Below are 16,703 nucleotides of genomic sequence, written 5' to 3'. Positions count from 1 at the left end.
TAGTGAGGCGAGATGGCTAGATTTTGGCGAAATCCAAACACAAGATGGATACACCTATTTATACTCTGGACCCACTGTTCACAGCACAGAAATGGAGTTGGACTTCGGTTAACAAAAGGAGCAAGAGCCTTATGGAATGGAAACAGGTTTCAGAAATATTACTGACAGCACATTTTAAGACAAACACGAAAATTAGGCAGACCAAAAGATGGGAAGGAGACGCATCGGGGAAATGGAATAGGAAAGTTACACTTGCAATCTCACCCTTGCACGGGCAGGGAAAGTTGTGTACATGAGGGCAGGATTGGGCTTGGTGTATGGAGATAGCACAAAGGAAATGGAAGACCACAGGTAGAACACAGTGAGTGTAGATTAATTCAGTGAATTGGAAGGTATGAGGGCAGGAGTGGAAACTGGTATGGGACTGAGGCTAGTGGAGGCTTTAGGACCTTTCCCATCCACACACGTCAGAGAAGCAGGCAGTTGGTTGGTTGGAGATGTCGTGAATAGGCAGAAAGCTCTGGAGGACATTATCTGAATGTTCAGCAATTATTTCAAACTTGTTTATGTGTATCAACCTTTGCTCCTCCCATTATTTGTACTCCATACAGGGTGTTTCAAAATGAATATACAAGTTTTAAGGCTTTGTAGCATTTATTACATTCATCTTGCAACTCTAGATAACACACCAAATGAAAGAGCAACTCAAACAGTTTTTTTGTTTTTTTGCACCTGTACGCAAAAGGAATAGAATGGAATGGAATGAGCCAAGAGTGACTGAAGAAAGTGTTGAATGAATGAAAGCCTATCATGTGTATCCCCAAGAAATCAGTACGGAAGGCTAGTCATGAATTAGCAGTTCCAGTGACGTGTGTGTGGAGACTTAAGGAGGCACTTGCAACTAAATCCTTATCGTTTCCAGTTGTTACAAGCTCTAAAGCCTACATGCTACGGTTTACGTGCCACTTTGCAAACGAAACATTGCTGCATGGCAATGAAGATTTTCTGGATTGTGTCTTCTTTGGTGACGAATCGACATTTCACTTAAGTGGAAATGTGAGCACAAGTAATGTGCACATCTGTGGGTCAACAAGTCCCCACAAGATATTATAGTTGGAAAGAGACTACCTCAGCTGAATTTTTCTGTGCCATATCCCAACGGAAAGTTTATGTGCCTTTCTTTTTCGGTGGAGCAACTATAACTGGTGTTTCTTATCTTGATGCTCTAGAATTATGACTCTTTTCCTCAAATGCAAGAAGCTGAACCACAGAACTTTATTTGCTGCAAGGGGCTAAATGACAGATCTTGTTTTGAATGACCTCCATGTTCACAAACAAGCTGACTCAAACAGCATCGTTGCAACAATTATACCAGACCCAATGATCAAGATTTGGGAAGAACTCCCATACCAAATCGATGTCAGATGATTGGTGATCACATTGAACACTTTTAAGGAAAGCTATTTCTGCTGCTCTTTCATTTGATGTATTATTTACAATCGTAAGTTGAATGTAATAAATTCTATAGAGCCTTAGAACCCGTACATTCATTTTGAAACACCCTGTGTTTCCAGTAATGTATTAGTTTACTTATACATGTCTCAACTCTGTTGTCTTTTATTCAATTAATGCCTAATGTTAAAAGATATACTATCTGTAATGATACTGCCATGGTGTGTGTGTGTGTGTGTGTGTGTGTGTGTGTGTGTTTTTCACATATCATATGATGAAATATACACGTAAATTAAATTTCTTGAATGGAAATAAGAAGCATTTTGGCACATTTACCTCAGTTTTATTACGAAAAACAATCTACAATTTCACTGTGACTCAGCTGAAAATTCTAAGTCCATTTCCTCTGACCTATAAAGTTCCTCAAATTCTGCAAGCTTGTCTTTCTGGGCCCTCGACTCATATTTGTAAAGTCGTGGATCTTTATCACAAATACATTTGTAAGCAGTGCAGAGTCTGCCAAACTCTTCTACAGTAAGTTGGAATGGTCGTGTGGTGGGATCTACATCTGCAAGCATGTACATCTCTTTTCCAAGCCTCTCTCGTGCTGGGCCTGGAAAGAGGCATCTGCAAAAGAAAGAAACAATGAAAAATATTCATATGCAATACTTGTAGTTGAATAAGCTTAAAATAAATACTAATAAAAAAGCAAAGCTGTTTTCAATCCAAAGCTTGTTTCAAGCACCAGCTCCCGCCGCTCTAACATCCTCAATACTTGTGGCCTTGCCGCTACTGAACACTAACTTTCCCAATTCCCAACTGACTCCAAACCTTAACACTCACTCGTGATCACCATAATCAACTATATCCTCACCCACAATTTCTGCTCCTTTGAAGGCATCACCTGTGAATAAATTCATTGTACAGCAACTGGCAACCACATGGCACTGTCCTACACTAACCTACTCAAGGACAATCTAGAGGAACCCTTCTTAACTAACCACGAACCTCCTTCACGCTCATTTATGACATCTTCATAGTCTGGACTGGGGGGTCATGACACTATATCTGCATTCCTCTGTAACCCCAGCATCATCTCCCGTATTCCCTTTATTTGGTCTTCCTCAGTCCAACTAGCCACCTTTCTGTCTAACTCCACCTCAAGGATGACTACACCAGTACCTATATCTATGTCAAACCTGCCAACCAATGACAATACCTCCACCCATTCCACCCAGAAGTCTTTTCCATGCAGCCTAGCCACACATTGTCATTTCATCTATAGTGGCAAACTGTCCCTCTCCAAATATACCATGGGTCTTTCTGAGACCTTTACAGACAAAAATTAGCTTCCCAATCTTCTCCAGAAACAGATCTCCCACACCTTGTCTCATCAGTCACTATTATCTCCCCACATACCCACAGTCCAGTCACAAAGGAATACTCCCCTTGTGACTCAGCACCACTCAGAACTGGAGAAACTGAATGACATTTTCCACCAGGGTTTTAACTATCTCTCATCTTGTCTTGAAATGAGAAATATCCTCCCCACCTCTCCCACAATCGTGTTCCACCACCCATACAATCTATGAAATATCATTGTCCATCCCTATTCCACCACTCCTCCCAACCCCTTGTCTCATCACTCATATCCCTGTGGTAGATTCAGATGCGAGACCTGTCCTACACATCCTCCTCCTACCAACTACTGCAGCCCTGTCATTGGCTTTCCTACCCCACCAAAGGCAGCCATGTGATCTACAAACTTCACACACAACCAGTGTGCTACATTCTATGTGGGCATGACCTGCCAAGTTGTCTGTCTGTCTGTCTGAATGGTCAATGCCTAATTGTGTTCATGAGAGAGCTGGACCAATCAAATGCCATTCAAAATGATTTGCTTTATTTTAACAACTGATTCATCCTGATGCTGTACTCTTATCATGTCTCCAACATGTCTCTCCATGTTACCATACACAACCTTAGCATCTTTCCTCCACCCCTCCACCTTCATTCCTCCCCTTCTGCTGCAGGCCGCCTCCATAACCCCATCACCTAACCCAGCAGATTGCTACTCCTATCAGGCACAGTTGCAGTCAGGCCTTAGTGACAGAAGCCATAGCCGTGTGTGACTGAGTAGCTGCATGACTCCTCTATGGGTTGAATAGCAAATAATGTCTCATTTATGGTTTAGGTGAAGATGATGGTGAAGGGTGCAGCAAAAAAGACACAAAAATTAATGCCAGTGTTTTTTCTTATCTAACAACAGACTCCATTTCTGTCCCAAGTCAACTATAGCAACAGCATCTACATTTAAATCTACATGACTACTGTGAAATTTACACTAACTGCATTGCTGATGATTCAACAAACCATTTTCACACTGTTGCTCTCTACCATTGCACACACTTAACAGGGCGCGGGAAAAATGAACAATTAAATCTTTCTGTGAGACCTACAACTTCCCTTATTTTATGACAATGGTCATTTCTCCCTATCTAGGTATGTATCAACAAAATATCTTTGCATTTGGAGAACACCGAAGACTGAAATTACTTGCAAAGATTTTGCTGCAGCAAAAAAATGTCCATTTTAATGACTGCCACCCCAACTCGCCTATTATATCAGTGACACTCCCTCTCCTATTTCGAGCTACACAAAATGATATGCCCTTCTTTGAACTTTTCCAATGTCCTCCATAAGTTGTTCATAATTGTAATTTGTATGTATTTGGCTGAACAGACAGCCTTTACATTTGCCTGATTTATCATATAAATGAAATTTAATGGATTCCTTTTAATACTCACGTGGATGACCTCACAGTTTTCAGTATTTAGGTCAAATTGCCACTTTTTGCGCCATACAGATATCTTGTCTACATCATCCTCTAATTGCTTTTTGTTTTCTGATTACTTTATCATACCGTAAATGAAAACATCACATGCAAAAATCTAAGAGTAATGTTCAGCTTGTGACTTAAATTGTTAATATAGATTAGGAACAGGAGAGGGCCTATACCACTTCCTTAGGGAGTGCCAGATATTACTTCCATTTTACTCGATTTTCCATTAGTTACCATGAACTGTGACCTTTCTGACAGGAGATCATGAATCCAGTTGCACAATTGAGACAATACTCCATAGGTATACAATTTCATTAGAAGCCACTTGTGAGGAATGATATAGAAAGTGGTTTGGAAATCTAGAAATACGGAATCAATTTGAGATCCCCTGTCCACAGCACTCATTACTTCATGAAAATAAAGAGCTAGTTGTGTTTCACAAGAAATATTTTCTGAATCTGTGCTATAGATAATTTACCTTGAGGAAATTCATAATATTCGAATGCAGTATAAGTTTAAAAAACCAGTAGCAAAAACTCTCCCCACAAGCTTCCTAATTACCAACTTACAAATGGACCATTAAATAAATTTAAACAACACTAATTGCAGCTTCTCTTGATAATTTAACATAGTACAATTCATATTTCAAACACAGATTACCACTAAGGGGAAAAAGGGAAACTTATGAACATTTATTGCTCTGTATCATCTGATCTTGCAGGGACGAAAAGGAGAACTTGTTATTGCAACTAAAAATACAACACTCTTCTGTACTGCACATAAGGAAGTGAGACAAGGTCTGACACATCATTCCACAATTCCTGAAAATTACAATAATCAAGTTGTCATGAAATTAAATAAACACTACACAAATACAATTTACTTACAATGATGAGCCAAAACATTATGACCTCTGCTCACTGCGGTGTTGTATGTTGCCTGGTGGCACTGAGGGCTCATGACGCAGTAAGAGAAGAATGTGAGTGGAGCAGAGACAAATGAGGAACCGTTCTAGAGATGATAAGTGGCAAAAATGTGAAAATCCACCGAATTAAGCAACTTTGACAAAAGACGGGTTTTTATGGCCAATGCCTAGGTGCAAGCACCTCAGAAACGGTGAAGCCGGTCAGTTGTTTGTGTGCTACTGTTGTGAGCATCTATGGAAAGTGGTCGAAGAATGCTAGAACCACGAGTAGGTGACAAGAAGTTGGACGTCCATACCTCATCATAGAACATAGGGATCGGAGGCTTGCCCACTCTCAAAAACAGGATAGCCAGTAATCTTTGGCAGATCAGATGACAGAGTTCAGTGCTGGCATAGGCACAAGTGTTTTGGAGCACACCGTTCATCACACAGTGTTGAACAAGGTGTTCCACAGCAAGGACTCTACATATTCCCATGATGCCCCAACAACATTGTCAATTATGATTATAGTGGGCAAGGAATCATTAAGATTGGACAGTGGATCAAGGGAATCATGCCACCTGGTCAGATGAATCACATTTATTGTTAAATCAGGTAATGGTTGTTTCCAGAGATGCTGTCATCCAGCCTATTGGCTGCTCAAAACAGCAACGTGACACGGACGAAGGCTGGCGGGAGCAGTATTATGTTACGAGGCATATTCACTTGGGCTTCCATGAGACCCATGGTCGTAATCAAAGGCACCATGACACCCGTGGACTACATGAAAATTATCAGGGACCACATGTAACATCATATGTTTCATGTCTCTTTCAACAGTGGTGGCATTTTCCAGCAGGATAACTGACAATGCCACAAGGCTAGAATTATGATGCAATGGTCTGAGGAGCATGATAGTTGACTCACATTTTTATCTTGGCCATCAAATTCAGTGTAACTGAATCCAATGAAAACAAACTGGGACACTATTGGGCACCAGCTCCACGCCCACAAACCAACTGCACAAAAATTATGGCAAGTGTGTGCCCATGCGTAGGCACAAACTTCTGGAAACTTATCAACTACTTGTCGAATTCATGGCACACAATCACTTCTGAATTGCATTCCAGAAATGGACCAACATGCTTTTAAGTAAGTGGTCATCATAGTTTGGCTCATCAGTGTATAAATAATACATTCAAAAAAATTCAGAGCACAGCTAATACTGTCTATCTTGTTATGCAGCATTTCACCAAAGTTATGAATCATATACTTACTCTGCACCCCTAATACTGTACTTCTGCCTGTAACTGAAGATGGTTCGTACAACTTTTTCCACAAGTGAAAATGGTAGCGGAATTACAGGTCTCACTAGAGGTGTAAAATGAACTATACCAACATCAACATCTGGTTTTGGAATAAATGCTTTTCCTGAAACATAATGAAAGAAAATTACTATGCCTAAAATTAAAAAAAATCTAGTCACGAAAACTGCCAGTCACATAACAGAGCACAATGTGAATGTAATCAGATTACTTCAGTGCAACATATTTAAAGAATATAATTAATTGTTCCCACTACATGTTAATTTTTTATTTCTTAAAATAAAGATTAAGTTTTTAAGTTAAGTCATTGAACTGCACATGTATTGTGGTGCACACTCAGCATTGTGATGCAGAAGTAAATTTATTGCCTCTATTAATTTTTTCTTGATTTAAGGACTGACATGAAGAAAGACAACCATTAGAAACGAAACACAATATCACAATGAGTGATGACAGATCACAACAAGTGAGCTGTTAGGTTTTGTATCATTTGCTGAACGCATACCCTTATATTCTGCATTAGATTCTATCCACTAATTCCTTTATAGCTTTCAGTCAAGGTAATTTTGTAAAGAGGACACATGTTGTGCATCTACTCATGAAAGTGCAAAGTGGAAACAAAGACTACTACCTGAACAAATGTCACTGTTTTGCCAGTACCTTGTGACAACAAATTTGTTGCTGTTGTCATTATTGTTGCTGTAGTAGTCTTAAGATTGGTTTGATGCAGCTCTCCACCCTAGTTTATCCCGTGCAGAAGTATCACAACTTATATCTACTGGAGCCTGCTTATTGTAGTCAATCAAGATCAAGTCCTTCTCTCTCTCTCTCTCTCTCTCTCTCTCTCTCTCTCTACAATTCTTATCCCCTACATTTCCCTCCACTATCAACCTGACTATTCCTTGATGTCTAATAATCCCTCCATAGTCAAGTTGTGCAAAAATATATTTTCTCCCTAATTCAATTTGTTACATTTTGACTGGTTACCTAACATAGTAATCTAATCTTCAGCATTCATTTGTACCACCACATTTCAGAAGCTTCCATTCTCTTCTTGTCTGAATTGTTTATCATCCCCATTTCACTTCTGTGCAAGGCTATGTTCTAAATACACACTTTCAGAAATGACTTCCTATCACTTCAGTGTATACCAGGTGTAAACAAATTTCTCTCTTCCAGAAACACTTATTGACATTACCCATTTGCATTTTATATCATCTTTACTCCTGACATCATCAGTTATTTTTCTGCCTGAATAACAAAGTCAAGTTTAAACCTTATAGACTACTGATGATAAGACAGATATCCCTGTAGTTGTCCCAGTCACAACTTCTCTTCTTATGCAATGGTTTGATTCAGTTCCCCCATTCCTTTGGAGTACTATTCTCCTCCTACACTCTCTGGAACAGCTTGGCAGATTCCTGACCATCTCTGCTCCAACATACTTGATTATTTCTGGAGCTCTCCTATGGCATCCTGCAGCCTTCCTTTTCTAAGTTAGTCAACCTCCATTTCTATCTCCTGTGATAACACACAGTTTAGCATCTCTAAGCTCAACAGAGTTTTATAGTGACTTGTTTTTGAGCACATGCTGATGTGGCAATAGCTGATACGGAGTATTCACTTGTGATCGACTGCAAAGAGTCGATTAGAGGAAGTATTCAAAAGAAAGTCAAGCAGCATCCTGAAATGTATGGTCGTGTATCTGAAGAATATTCAACGGTGATTTACAAATATGGAATGTCATCTAAAATTGAAGCATTCATGAAAGTTTAAGATTTATTTGAATACCTTGGCATGATTTTGTTACTACATGTATTAACAAATTGCTATCCTGGAACCTGGCAACAGTACAGTTGCAGAGTAGGGGCAACAAACATTAAGTTTTCAATATGTCATATAATTATTGACCAAATTTTAAAAATTTAAATGCTGTCACAATCTACTTATTACAAGGTATAATCCTGTGTTTAAAGTTTAACACACTATGACTAGTATAACTGTTAGAAACTGAGTGTTTCCCTTGAGGCATCATAACTGTTGGCAGCCAAGTACATGGACTTACTTCATCTTGTATTTGAGAATGAGAGCATTTAGTGACTTCCAATTAAATTTACATATAATTTTAAACCTTTACAGAACTTTTCTCCCACAAAAGGTAGAAAAGAGAAAAATTTTAGCACTTACTACATTTTCAGACTTCATCATCATGCATAACCTTTCAATTTGTTACTTCTTTACTACTAATTATTCACAACATACTTTGTGTACAATATCTACATATATCACTTATTGTAACTGCGGAACTGTATCACTGTATGACACACAGTTTAAGAGATACGGCTTCGTAACACTGAGAAGCTTTTACTTAAAATGGAGAGCAAATTACCCAGTTTATGTATCTCCAGCATATCTTAATGAGGGCACTTAGCAACTTCCAACAGAATTTTAAGCATAATTTGGAGCCTTCTCTGAACTTTATCTTGCTTACATGCTTAAAGGCAAATATGAGGGTTGATCAGAAAGTAATGCATCAACAATTCTTTATTGAATGTAATGAGAATCTCACACAATTTTATCTACACACCCTATTTTTCCACATAAACTCCATTCCATTCTATGGTCTTCCTCCTGCGCAAAACAAGGGAGTGTGTGTCCTGTCGGTACCAATTCTTGTCCTGGTGGCGGAGCCAGCACTTCACTGTAAGAACTTCCTTTGCCGATTGACAGATGCAGCACCAACTACCGAGTTGTAATGAGTCTGTCCTTCCGAATGACACCATCAACCTCACTGCAATGTGTCAGGTGTGACAGCGTGGATGGTCTGCCTGATCACTGAAAATTGTGGAGTCCACCGAACCACTTTCTGATGACCTCACCCTCCGAGTCCAGCAGCAAACTGTACTTCTGTTGACAGTAGATGCTCCACAGACTTCGCACAAGTGTTTGTGAATATTCCCCATAGTTAGTTTCACTGCAGTGAGAAATTCAATGACGTCACGTTGCTTGTAACACACATTGTCTACAGATGCCATTTTGAAACTGTCCTGCAGCTATGCTATCTGCTGGAAGTGACGGAAACTTGGCATGCTCTCTCGGGAGACTTCAAATAATACGTAAATAACATTTCACATTTGTAGAGTTGTCTTTGGCTGAGAAAAAAAAATGCAGTGCATTACTTTCTGGGCAACCCTCGTATCAGACACATTAACTCATCCTTGAAGTAATCAGACATTGGGAGCTGTTTTATACAAGGGAGTTCAAAAATTTACAGAATCGGGAGTTGACTGGTAATCCAAAAACACCTTTCAACAAAGGATATAATAAACTAATAAGGGCATCTCAACCCAATGTGCTTAATGAACTTCACTCAACTGATTATTAAATAATACTAATGAAGTAATGATCCACCACTGATGAGGAGAGGAGTAATTATCAATGAAGTGAGTAACGAGAGGAGACTCACAAGCTTCCCCCAATGATCTTAAAAATTCTGATAAAATATCGTGTACTTTGGGTTTTTGTTTCATGTTTGCTTTTTCAGTCCTCTGTCAAATTCTTCTAAATCATGGAAGCTTCTACAGCTCTGCATATGTCCTCTCTACCCATTCCTGCTATTCAATTTTGCACTTTTTGTCAATCTCTTTTTTTTGTTGTGATAATTTTCTTTTGCCTGTCTTTCCTTATATCAAAATTTACTGTTTTCCAACAATACCTACTGAGCTTTGTCTTGTTGGTTAGTGGTTTTTCTGAAGCCTTCACTATATCATATCTCAAAACTAACCATCATCATCTATTGCATATATTTCAGATATTTTAGTCCTTTTCTTCTGTTTAGAATACTTTTTTTCCAACTAGGACTTATTGTATGGTTACACATATTTTGCACTGGCACAGCTATGGATTCTACACTACTGTCTGTGGTGACAAATTTTTTCAAATTTTTTAGGGATATTTGTATTAGCTGATAAAATCTGATGTCCTCCACTCACCAGTATGTGAATGATTCTTCGTTTGGTTACATAGTGAAATTTTATTGTAGCCATATTTCTGCCCATACAAACATGTTCAAATGAACACAAAATTTACATGGGAGCACATATAGTTGACCATCTTTCCTTGACATTAATTAATGATACAGCTATTCTATGTACTGAACACTTTGCACATTGATTTTTAGTCAAAAGCAAGTAATTTCCATTATCCATGCAAAAAAGATTTAATAAAGATAATGGGAATTTTCAAGATAGCGAACATTACATTACGAAATATAACTTACATCATCCCCCACCCCTTTTCACCAACTTACAAACCGGTAACAGGTCCTATCAACATTTTCTATCAGTCTCAAAGGATAATTAACAAATCAGAATTGACAGCAGAATATAAGAGAACAGGAGTATTATAATCTAACATTAATGAAGTGGAGAAAATTACCAGTGATATTTTTTAAATATATGTAATATACAAATGGCACTGTTGTTGATGCATCCACAGCTGTGGTAGCACATTTTATGGCAAGAACTCTGCAATCAGCTACATCTTGAGCCAATTTTATTAAGGCACTACTTGGTTTGTAGCTTATAGCCACATCACCAAATGCATTTAAAAAGAGAGAAAAGAAGAAGAAATGTGAAACGACATATCAGTTAGTACAGAAGGGCCAACTCGGTAGTTAAAATCATAGTGTTTGTGTAGGCCAGGTGGTCACTGAATAAAAACTTGGGGGATGGAAAACATCCTATTCCATGTAACAAAGACACGTAAGCATATCAGCACACCACAGAACAACCCAGATGACTGCAGCAACCACCGGATGTGTGACCATGCTGACTTGCTGGCATGTCTTTGGTATACAGCATAGGATGTTTTCCATTGGTCAACTTTTTATGCATGATTACCCGTATTATGGACACTATGGTTTTAACTATGAAGGTTGGGCATTCTAGATTCTCTGCCATTTTGTTTAACATATTTTCATTTTTATATGCACCTGATGATTTGGCTACAAGCCATTAAACTGAGAGTGCCTCAATATAACTGGTCCAAGATACAGGTGTTTGTGGAGTTGTTGCTATAAAATATGTAATGTACTACTGAGGAATCCTTATTAGATGCAGGTAACATATTATAGCAAAATATCATCTGCACTGCAAATGACATACAGTTACAAGAACATCAGTTCACAATATTTGGGTCTGTGTTTTGTTATTAAGGTTATGGATATAAACATTGTAATTCCAGAAATGTAAATATTAGCAAATAAAAGTTTTACAGATCAAGCAGCACATCATATCTACATCTACATCCATACTCCGCAAGCCACCTGACTGTGTGCGGTGGAAGGTACCTTGAGTACCTCTATTGGTTCTCCCTTCTATTCCAGTCTCGTATTGTTCGTGGAAAGAAAGATTGTCGGTATGCCTCTGTGTGGGCTCTAATCTCTCTGATTTTATCCTCATGGTCTCTTCACGAGATATACGTAGGAGGGAGCAATATACTGCTTGACTCCTTGGTGAAGGTATGTTCTCGAAACTTCAACAAAAGCGCATACCGAGCTACTGGGCGTCTCTCTTGAAGAGTCTTCCCCTGGAGTTTACCTATCATCTCCGTAACGCTTTCACGATTACTAAATGATCCTGTAACGAAGCACGCTGCCCTCCGTTGGATCTTCTCTATCTCTTCTATCGACCCTATCTGGTACGGATCCCACATCGGTGAGCAGTATTCAAGCAGTGGGTGAACAAGTGTACTGTAACCTACTTCCTTTGTTTTCGGACTGCATTTCCTTAGGATTCTTCCAATGAATCTGTCTGGCATCTGCTTTACCGACGATTAATTTTATATGGTCATTCCATTTTAAATCACTCCTAATGCCTACTCCCAGATAATTTATGGAATTAACTGCTTTCAGTTGCTGACCTGCTATATTGTAGCTAAATGATAAAGAATATTTCTTTCTATGTATTCACAGTACATTACACTTGTCTACATTGAGATTCATTTTCCATTCCCTGCACCACACGTTAATTCGTTGCAGAACCTTCTGCATTCCAGTACAATTTGCCATTGTTACAACCTCTCGATGTACTACAGCATCATCCGCTAAAAGCCTCAGTGAACTTCCCATGTTATCCACAAGGTCATTTATATATATTGTGAATAGCATCGGTCCTATGACACCCCTGCGGCACACCTGAAATCACTCTTACTTCACAAGACTTCCCTCCATTGAGAATTATATGCTGCGTTCTGTTATCTAGGAACTCTTCAACCTAATCACACGATTGGTCTGATAGTCCATATGCTCTTACTCTGTTCATTAAACGACTGTGGGGGAACTGTATCAAACGCCTTGTGGAAGTCAAGAAACATGGCATCTACCTGGGAACCCGTGTCTATGGCCCTCTGAGTCTCGTGGATGAATAGCGCAAGCTGGGTTTCACACAATCGTCTTTTTCGAAACCCATGCCGATTCCTACAGAGTAGATTTCTACTGTCCATAAAAGTCATTATACTCTAACATAATACGTGTTCCAAAATTCTACAACTGATCAACATTAGAGATATAGGTCTATAGTTCTGCACATCTGTTCAACGTCCCTTCTCGAAAACGGGGATGACCTGTGCCCTTTTCCAATCTTTTGGAACACTATGCTCTTCTAAAGACCTACGGTACACCACTGCAAGAAGGGGGCAAGTTCCTTCACATACTCTGTGTAAAATCGAACTGGTATTCAATCAGGTCCAGCAGCCTTTCCTCTTTTGAGCGATTTTAATTGTTTTTCTATCCCTGTGTCATCTATTTCGATATCTACCATTTTGTCATCTGTGCGACAATCTCAGAGAAGAAATTACAGTGCAGTCTTCCTCTGTGAAACAGCTTTGGAAAAAGACATTTAGTATTTCGGCCTTTAGTCTGTCATCCTCCATTTCAGTGCCATTTTGGTCACAGAGAGTCTGGACATTTTGTTTTGATCCACCTAACCGCTTTGACACAAAACCAAATTTTCTTAGGATTTTCTGCCAAGTCAGTACATAGAACTTTACTTTTGAATGCGCTGAACGCATCTCGCATAGCCCTCCTCACACTACATTTCGCTTAATGTAATTTTTGCTTGTCTCCAAGGCTTTGGCTATGTTTATGTTTATGTTTGCTGTGAAGTTTCCTTTGCTTCCATAGCAGTTTTCTAACTCAGTTGTCTTACCACGATGACTCTTTTCCATGCATGAAAGCAACGTGAATAGGTCTGGTGTGTTCTGAGATTGGATTTCCATATCCTGCAAATGAGTAAACTGAGAGAAAAGACAATGGGGAACACTGAACAAACATCAGTGAGTATTGATTTAATGAATAAAAACTCAGCCAGACATTACTCAGACAATAGAAGAACTATTCCTTTTATAAGCTCACTAGACAAAATATTATTCACCCCCTTAAAAGAGTGCACTGCTCATTGAGGAGCACTGTAGATAGTGTAGAACTGACCAGGCGGTCACGAGATCTCCACTCCTGGCTGAAGTGCTGTATATGTGACAGTCTGTAGTATGGAAATGGATTGCTGTAGAGATGTGACAGAATGGCAAAAAGGAGGTATTGTGCTTTGATGTGCTCATACCTACATTGTGAATGAAGTTGCACAATTTCCTGGAGTAGCAGTGCGGACTGTTGAAAATTTCTACAAAAGAATATATGGTAAAAACAGAAGCTGTAAAATGCTATAAATCAACAGAGACAGGAGATGAGTGTCATGCTTCAATGACAACTAGTTTCAAATGTTGCAAAATTTGCTGCAGTTAGTGACTGCAGGTCCATCCTAACCAGTTACTGAGCAAACATTGCGAAGGGAACTGTGGAACTAACATTTGGTGTAGAGTATCTGGCAAAATTCCGCTGTTCAGAGACACATGCTGCAGTCTTCAATGGGCCATATCATAAAGAAACTGGACAGTAGTATGGTCCAATTAGTCACACTTATGCCTCTTTTCAAGTTATTCAGGACACTGAGTGCACCAATAAGTCCAAAGAGGTCACCAATAAGTCCAAAGAGGTAGTTAACCAATAGCATGTGCAGTGTATAGTTCATGCCACATATGGTGCTGCGATGTTTTGGGGGCTCTTTTTTACCTGGCTTGGGTTCATTAATTCAGATTGCTGTATACATTAACCAATATTCTCAATGATTAAGTGCTTGATTGGTTGATTGGGAGGGGGGGGGGGGGGGTTATGGGACTAAACAGCATGATCATCCATCCCTCAAAGTGTGGTGCATCCAGAAGGAGAGATGTCGACCGAGAATGTGATCCAATGTAGTCGGGAGATTAAAATAGTAAAAGCAAAAATGCTGAAAAGGCAATGGACATCTTTTGTACTGTCAATAATAAAAACAAGATGAGAGAAATAGGAAGTCTGGAGGTTAGCATCTCTGGGGCTCAGCGTGTGAAAAGGAACACTCCATCCACAGCTCTCTCACCATTGAGTCATTAATCCAGTGGTCACTGTGAAAGGCACTGCATAGTGACCAATGTAGTGGTCTGTGAGAAGTCGGTCAATTGGAAGACCCCTACACACAAAGTGGTACTTCCTCACAGGGGTTGGTATGCACTGAAGTCCCCACGTACAAGAAAAGGTGGGGGGGAGGGGGGATAGGGGTTGGTTTAGGTGATCAATTCAACCTGTCTGGCCTGTCCGGAGGTAGGTGAATGTTGCAAATGGTGATTGCTTAGACGGTTTGCCCCCACACTTCTATCACTTCCAATGTGGTATGAAGAGGAATCCGTTAACCAAATTAGCGAACCAATGTACAGACCACTCCAGATGCCCTCTCAAGACAAGCATGGTTCTGACAGAAGGCACTATTACAGAGTGTTGGAGAATTCTCTACAGTGAAGTGTGTTTCTTGGAGAGAGGAAATGTGTTTCAGTTCCAGCAGATAACATTAACATCGATTACAATTCTACTGAAAGATCACGTGATTGATGGCCAGGTAAGGCACGAAGGACGAGTCATGCACCAGGATCACTACCTGTTACCAGTGGGGACAGAAAGACATCCACAAACATTGGCTCAGAATCTGGCTGCATGAGGAATCGGACACCTCCAGGGGCACCAAGGAGCCTTGTCCCAATTCCAATTCTTCTTCTTAGTCTCTGGTGAGGCAGGGTTGTTCAAGGGGCTATTTGCAGTGAGCATGGGGACAGATAAGAGTGGGTAACCCTGGGACCACACAGGCCATGGTTCTTTCAGCCACTGTTTGGCATCGGACCTGAGCCCTGAGTGTAGCCGAGTTAAGAGGCCCCAAAAGGGAGCCCTCTCACAGTATATGCCAAATAAGAACAATTCTTTAGCTGGGTACAGAAAGTGGTTCTGAAGAAGATATTGCATTAACCAGAGGAGAGGAGGGTATTGGGAGATCCAGTTTGAGGAAGCTGAGGTGAGGATGGTTGGATTGGGTTGTTTGGGGGAAGAGACCAAACAGCGAGGTCATCGGCGTCATCAGATTAGGGAAGGATGGGGAAGGAATTCAGCTGTGCCCTTTCCAAGGAACCATTCCAGCATTTGCCTGGAGCAATTTAGGGAAATCACGGAAAACCTAAATCAGGATGGCCGGACGCGGGATTGAACCGTCGTCCTCCCGAATGCGAGTCCAGTGGGCTAGCACTGCGCCACCGCGCTTGGTGAGGTGAGGATGCAAGTGGGGTGTGTGTGATAGTCATGATTTTTGCTTAATTGAATGTCATATACCCAGGATGCAGACTTTCATATTTCTTCCATGTCTCAGTATACGACAGGCTGTCAAAAGATTTGTTCTTTCTTGAAAACTACGCAAACTGGCAGATATGGAGAATTATTTCCTGTGCTGTTGACACACAATGGTGGATGTTCACAAGGACTACCTCCATGGAGTGATCATCTCCAGTTGCCCCATTCTGAGTCCACAGTGCAGCAAGATGACATAGTCCCAAAGCATAAACATCTGAAGCACCACATATGCAGTGGGACATACAGTTTCACATCACGCCTATACACCATGACAACTTTCTTTGGGAGGGCATTCCCTTTGAAAGCTAAGATAAAGCCACCTGCACCTCTACAATTATTCTTGGGCCCTTTTTGTTCATGTCTGATACAACTTGTGCCTCTTCACTGGGAATAGCTCTGAACTCCACATTTGTTTGG

The 16,703-nt window shown here is 40.1% G+C and overlaps 1 protein-coding gene across 1 annotated transcript in view; it reads right to left on the bottom strand.

Annotated features, from left to right (window-relative positions):
- Positions 1-1,773: 1,773 nt before the first annotated feature.
- The window catches only part of LOC124788016 (mitochondrial dimethyladenosine transferase 1), a 48,605-nt gene continuing 33,675 nt past the window's right edge, over positions 1,774-16,703 (bottom strand). The window contains exons 4-5 of the mRNA XM_047255068.1: positions 6,476-6,629; positions 1,774-2,079 (exon numbers count right to left, since the gene is read on the bottom strand). Of these exons, the coding sequence (XP_047111024.1) occupies positions 1,821-2,079; positions 6,476-6,629 (413 nt within the window). The 3' untranslated portion in view covers positions 1,774-1,820. The remainder of the gene's footprint in view (positions 2,080-6,475; positions 6,630-16,703) is intronic.

Source organism: Schistocerca piceifrons, chromosome 3 (assembly GCF_021461385.2).
Source record: "Schistocerca piceifrons isolate TAMUIC-IGC-003096 chromosome 3, iqSchPice1.1, whole genome shotgun sequence".
Lineage (NCBI taxonomy): Eukaryota > Metazoa > Arthropoda > Insecta > Orthoptera > Acrididae > Schistocerca > Schistocerca piceifrons.
Note: the sequence above shows the minus strand (reverse complement) of the source record. Positions and strands in the feature narration are given on the sequence as shown.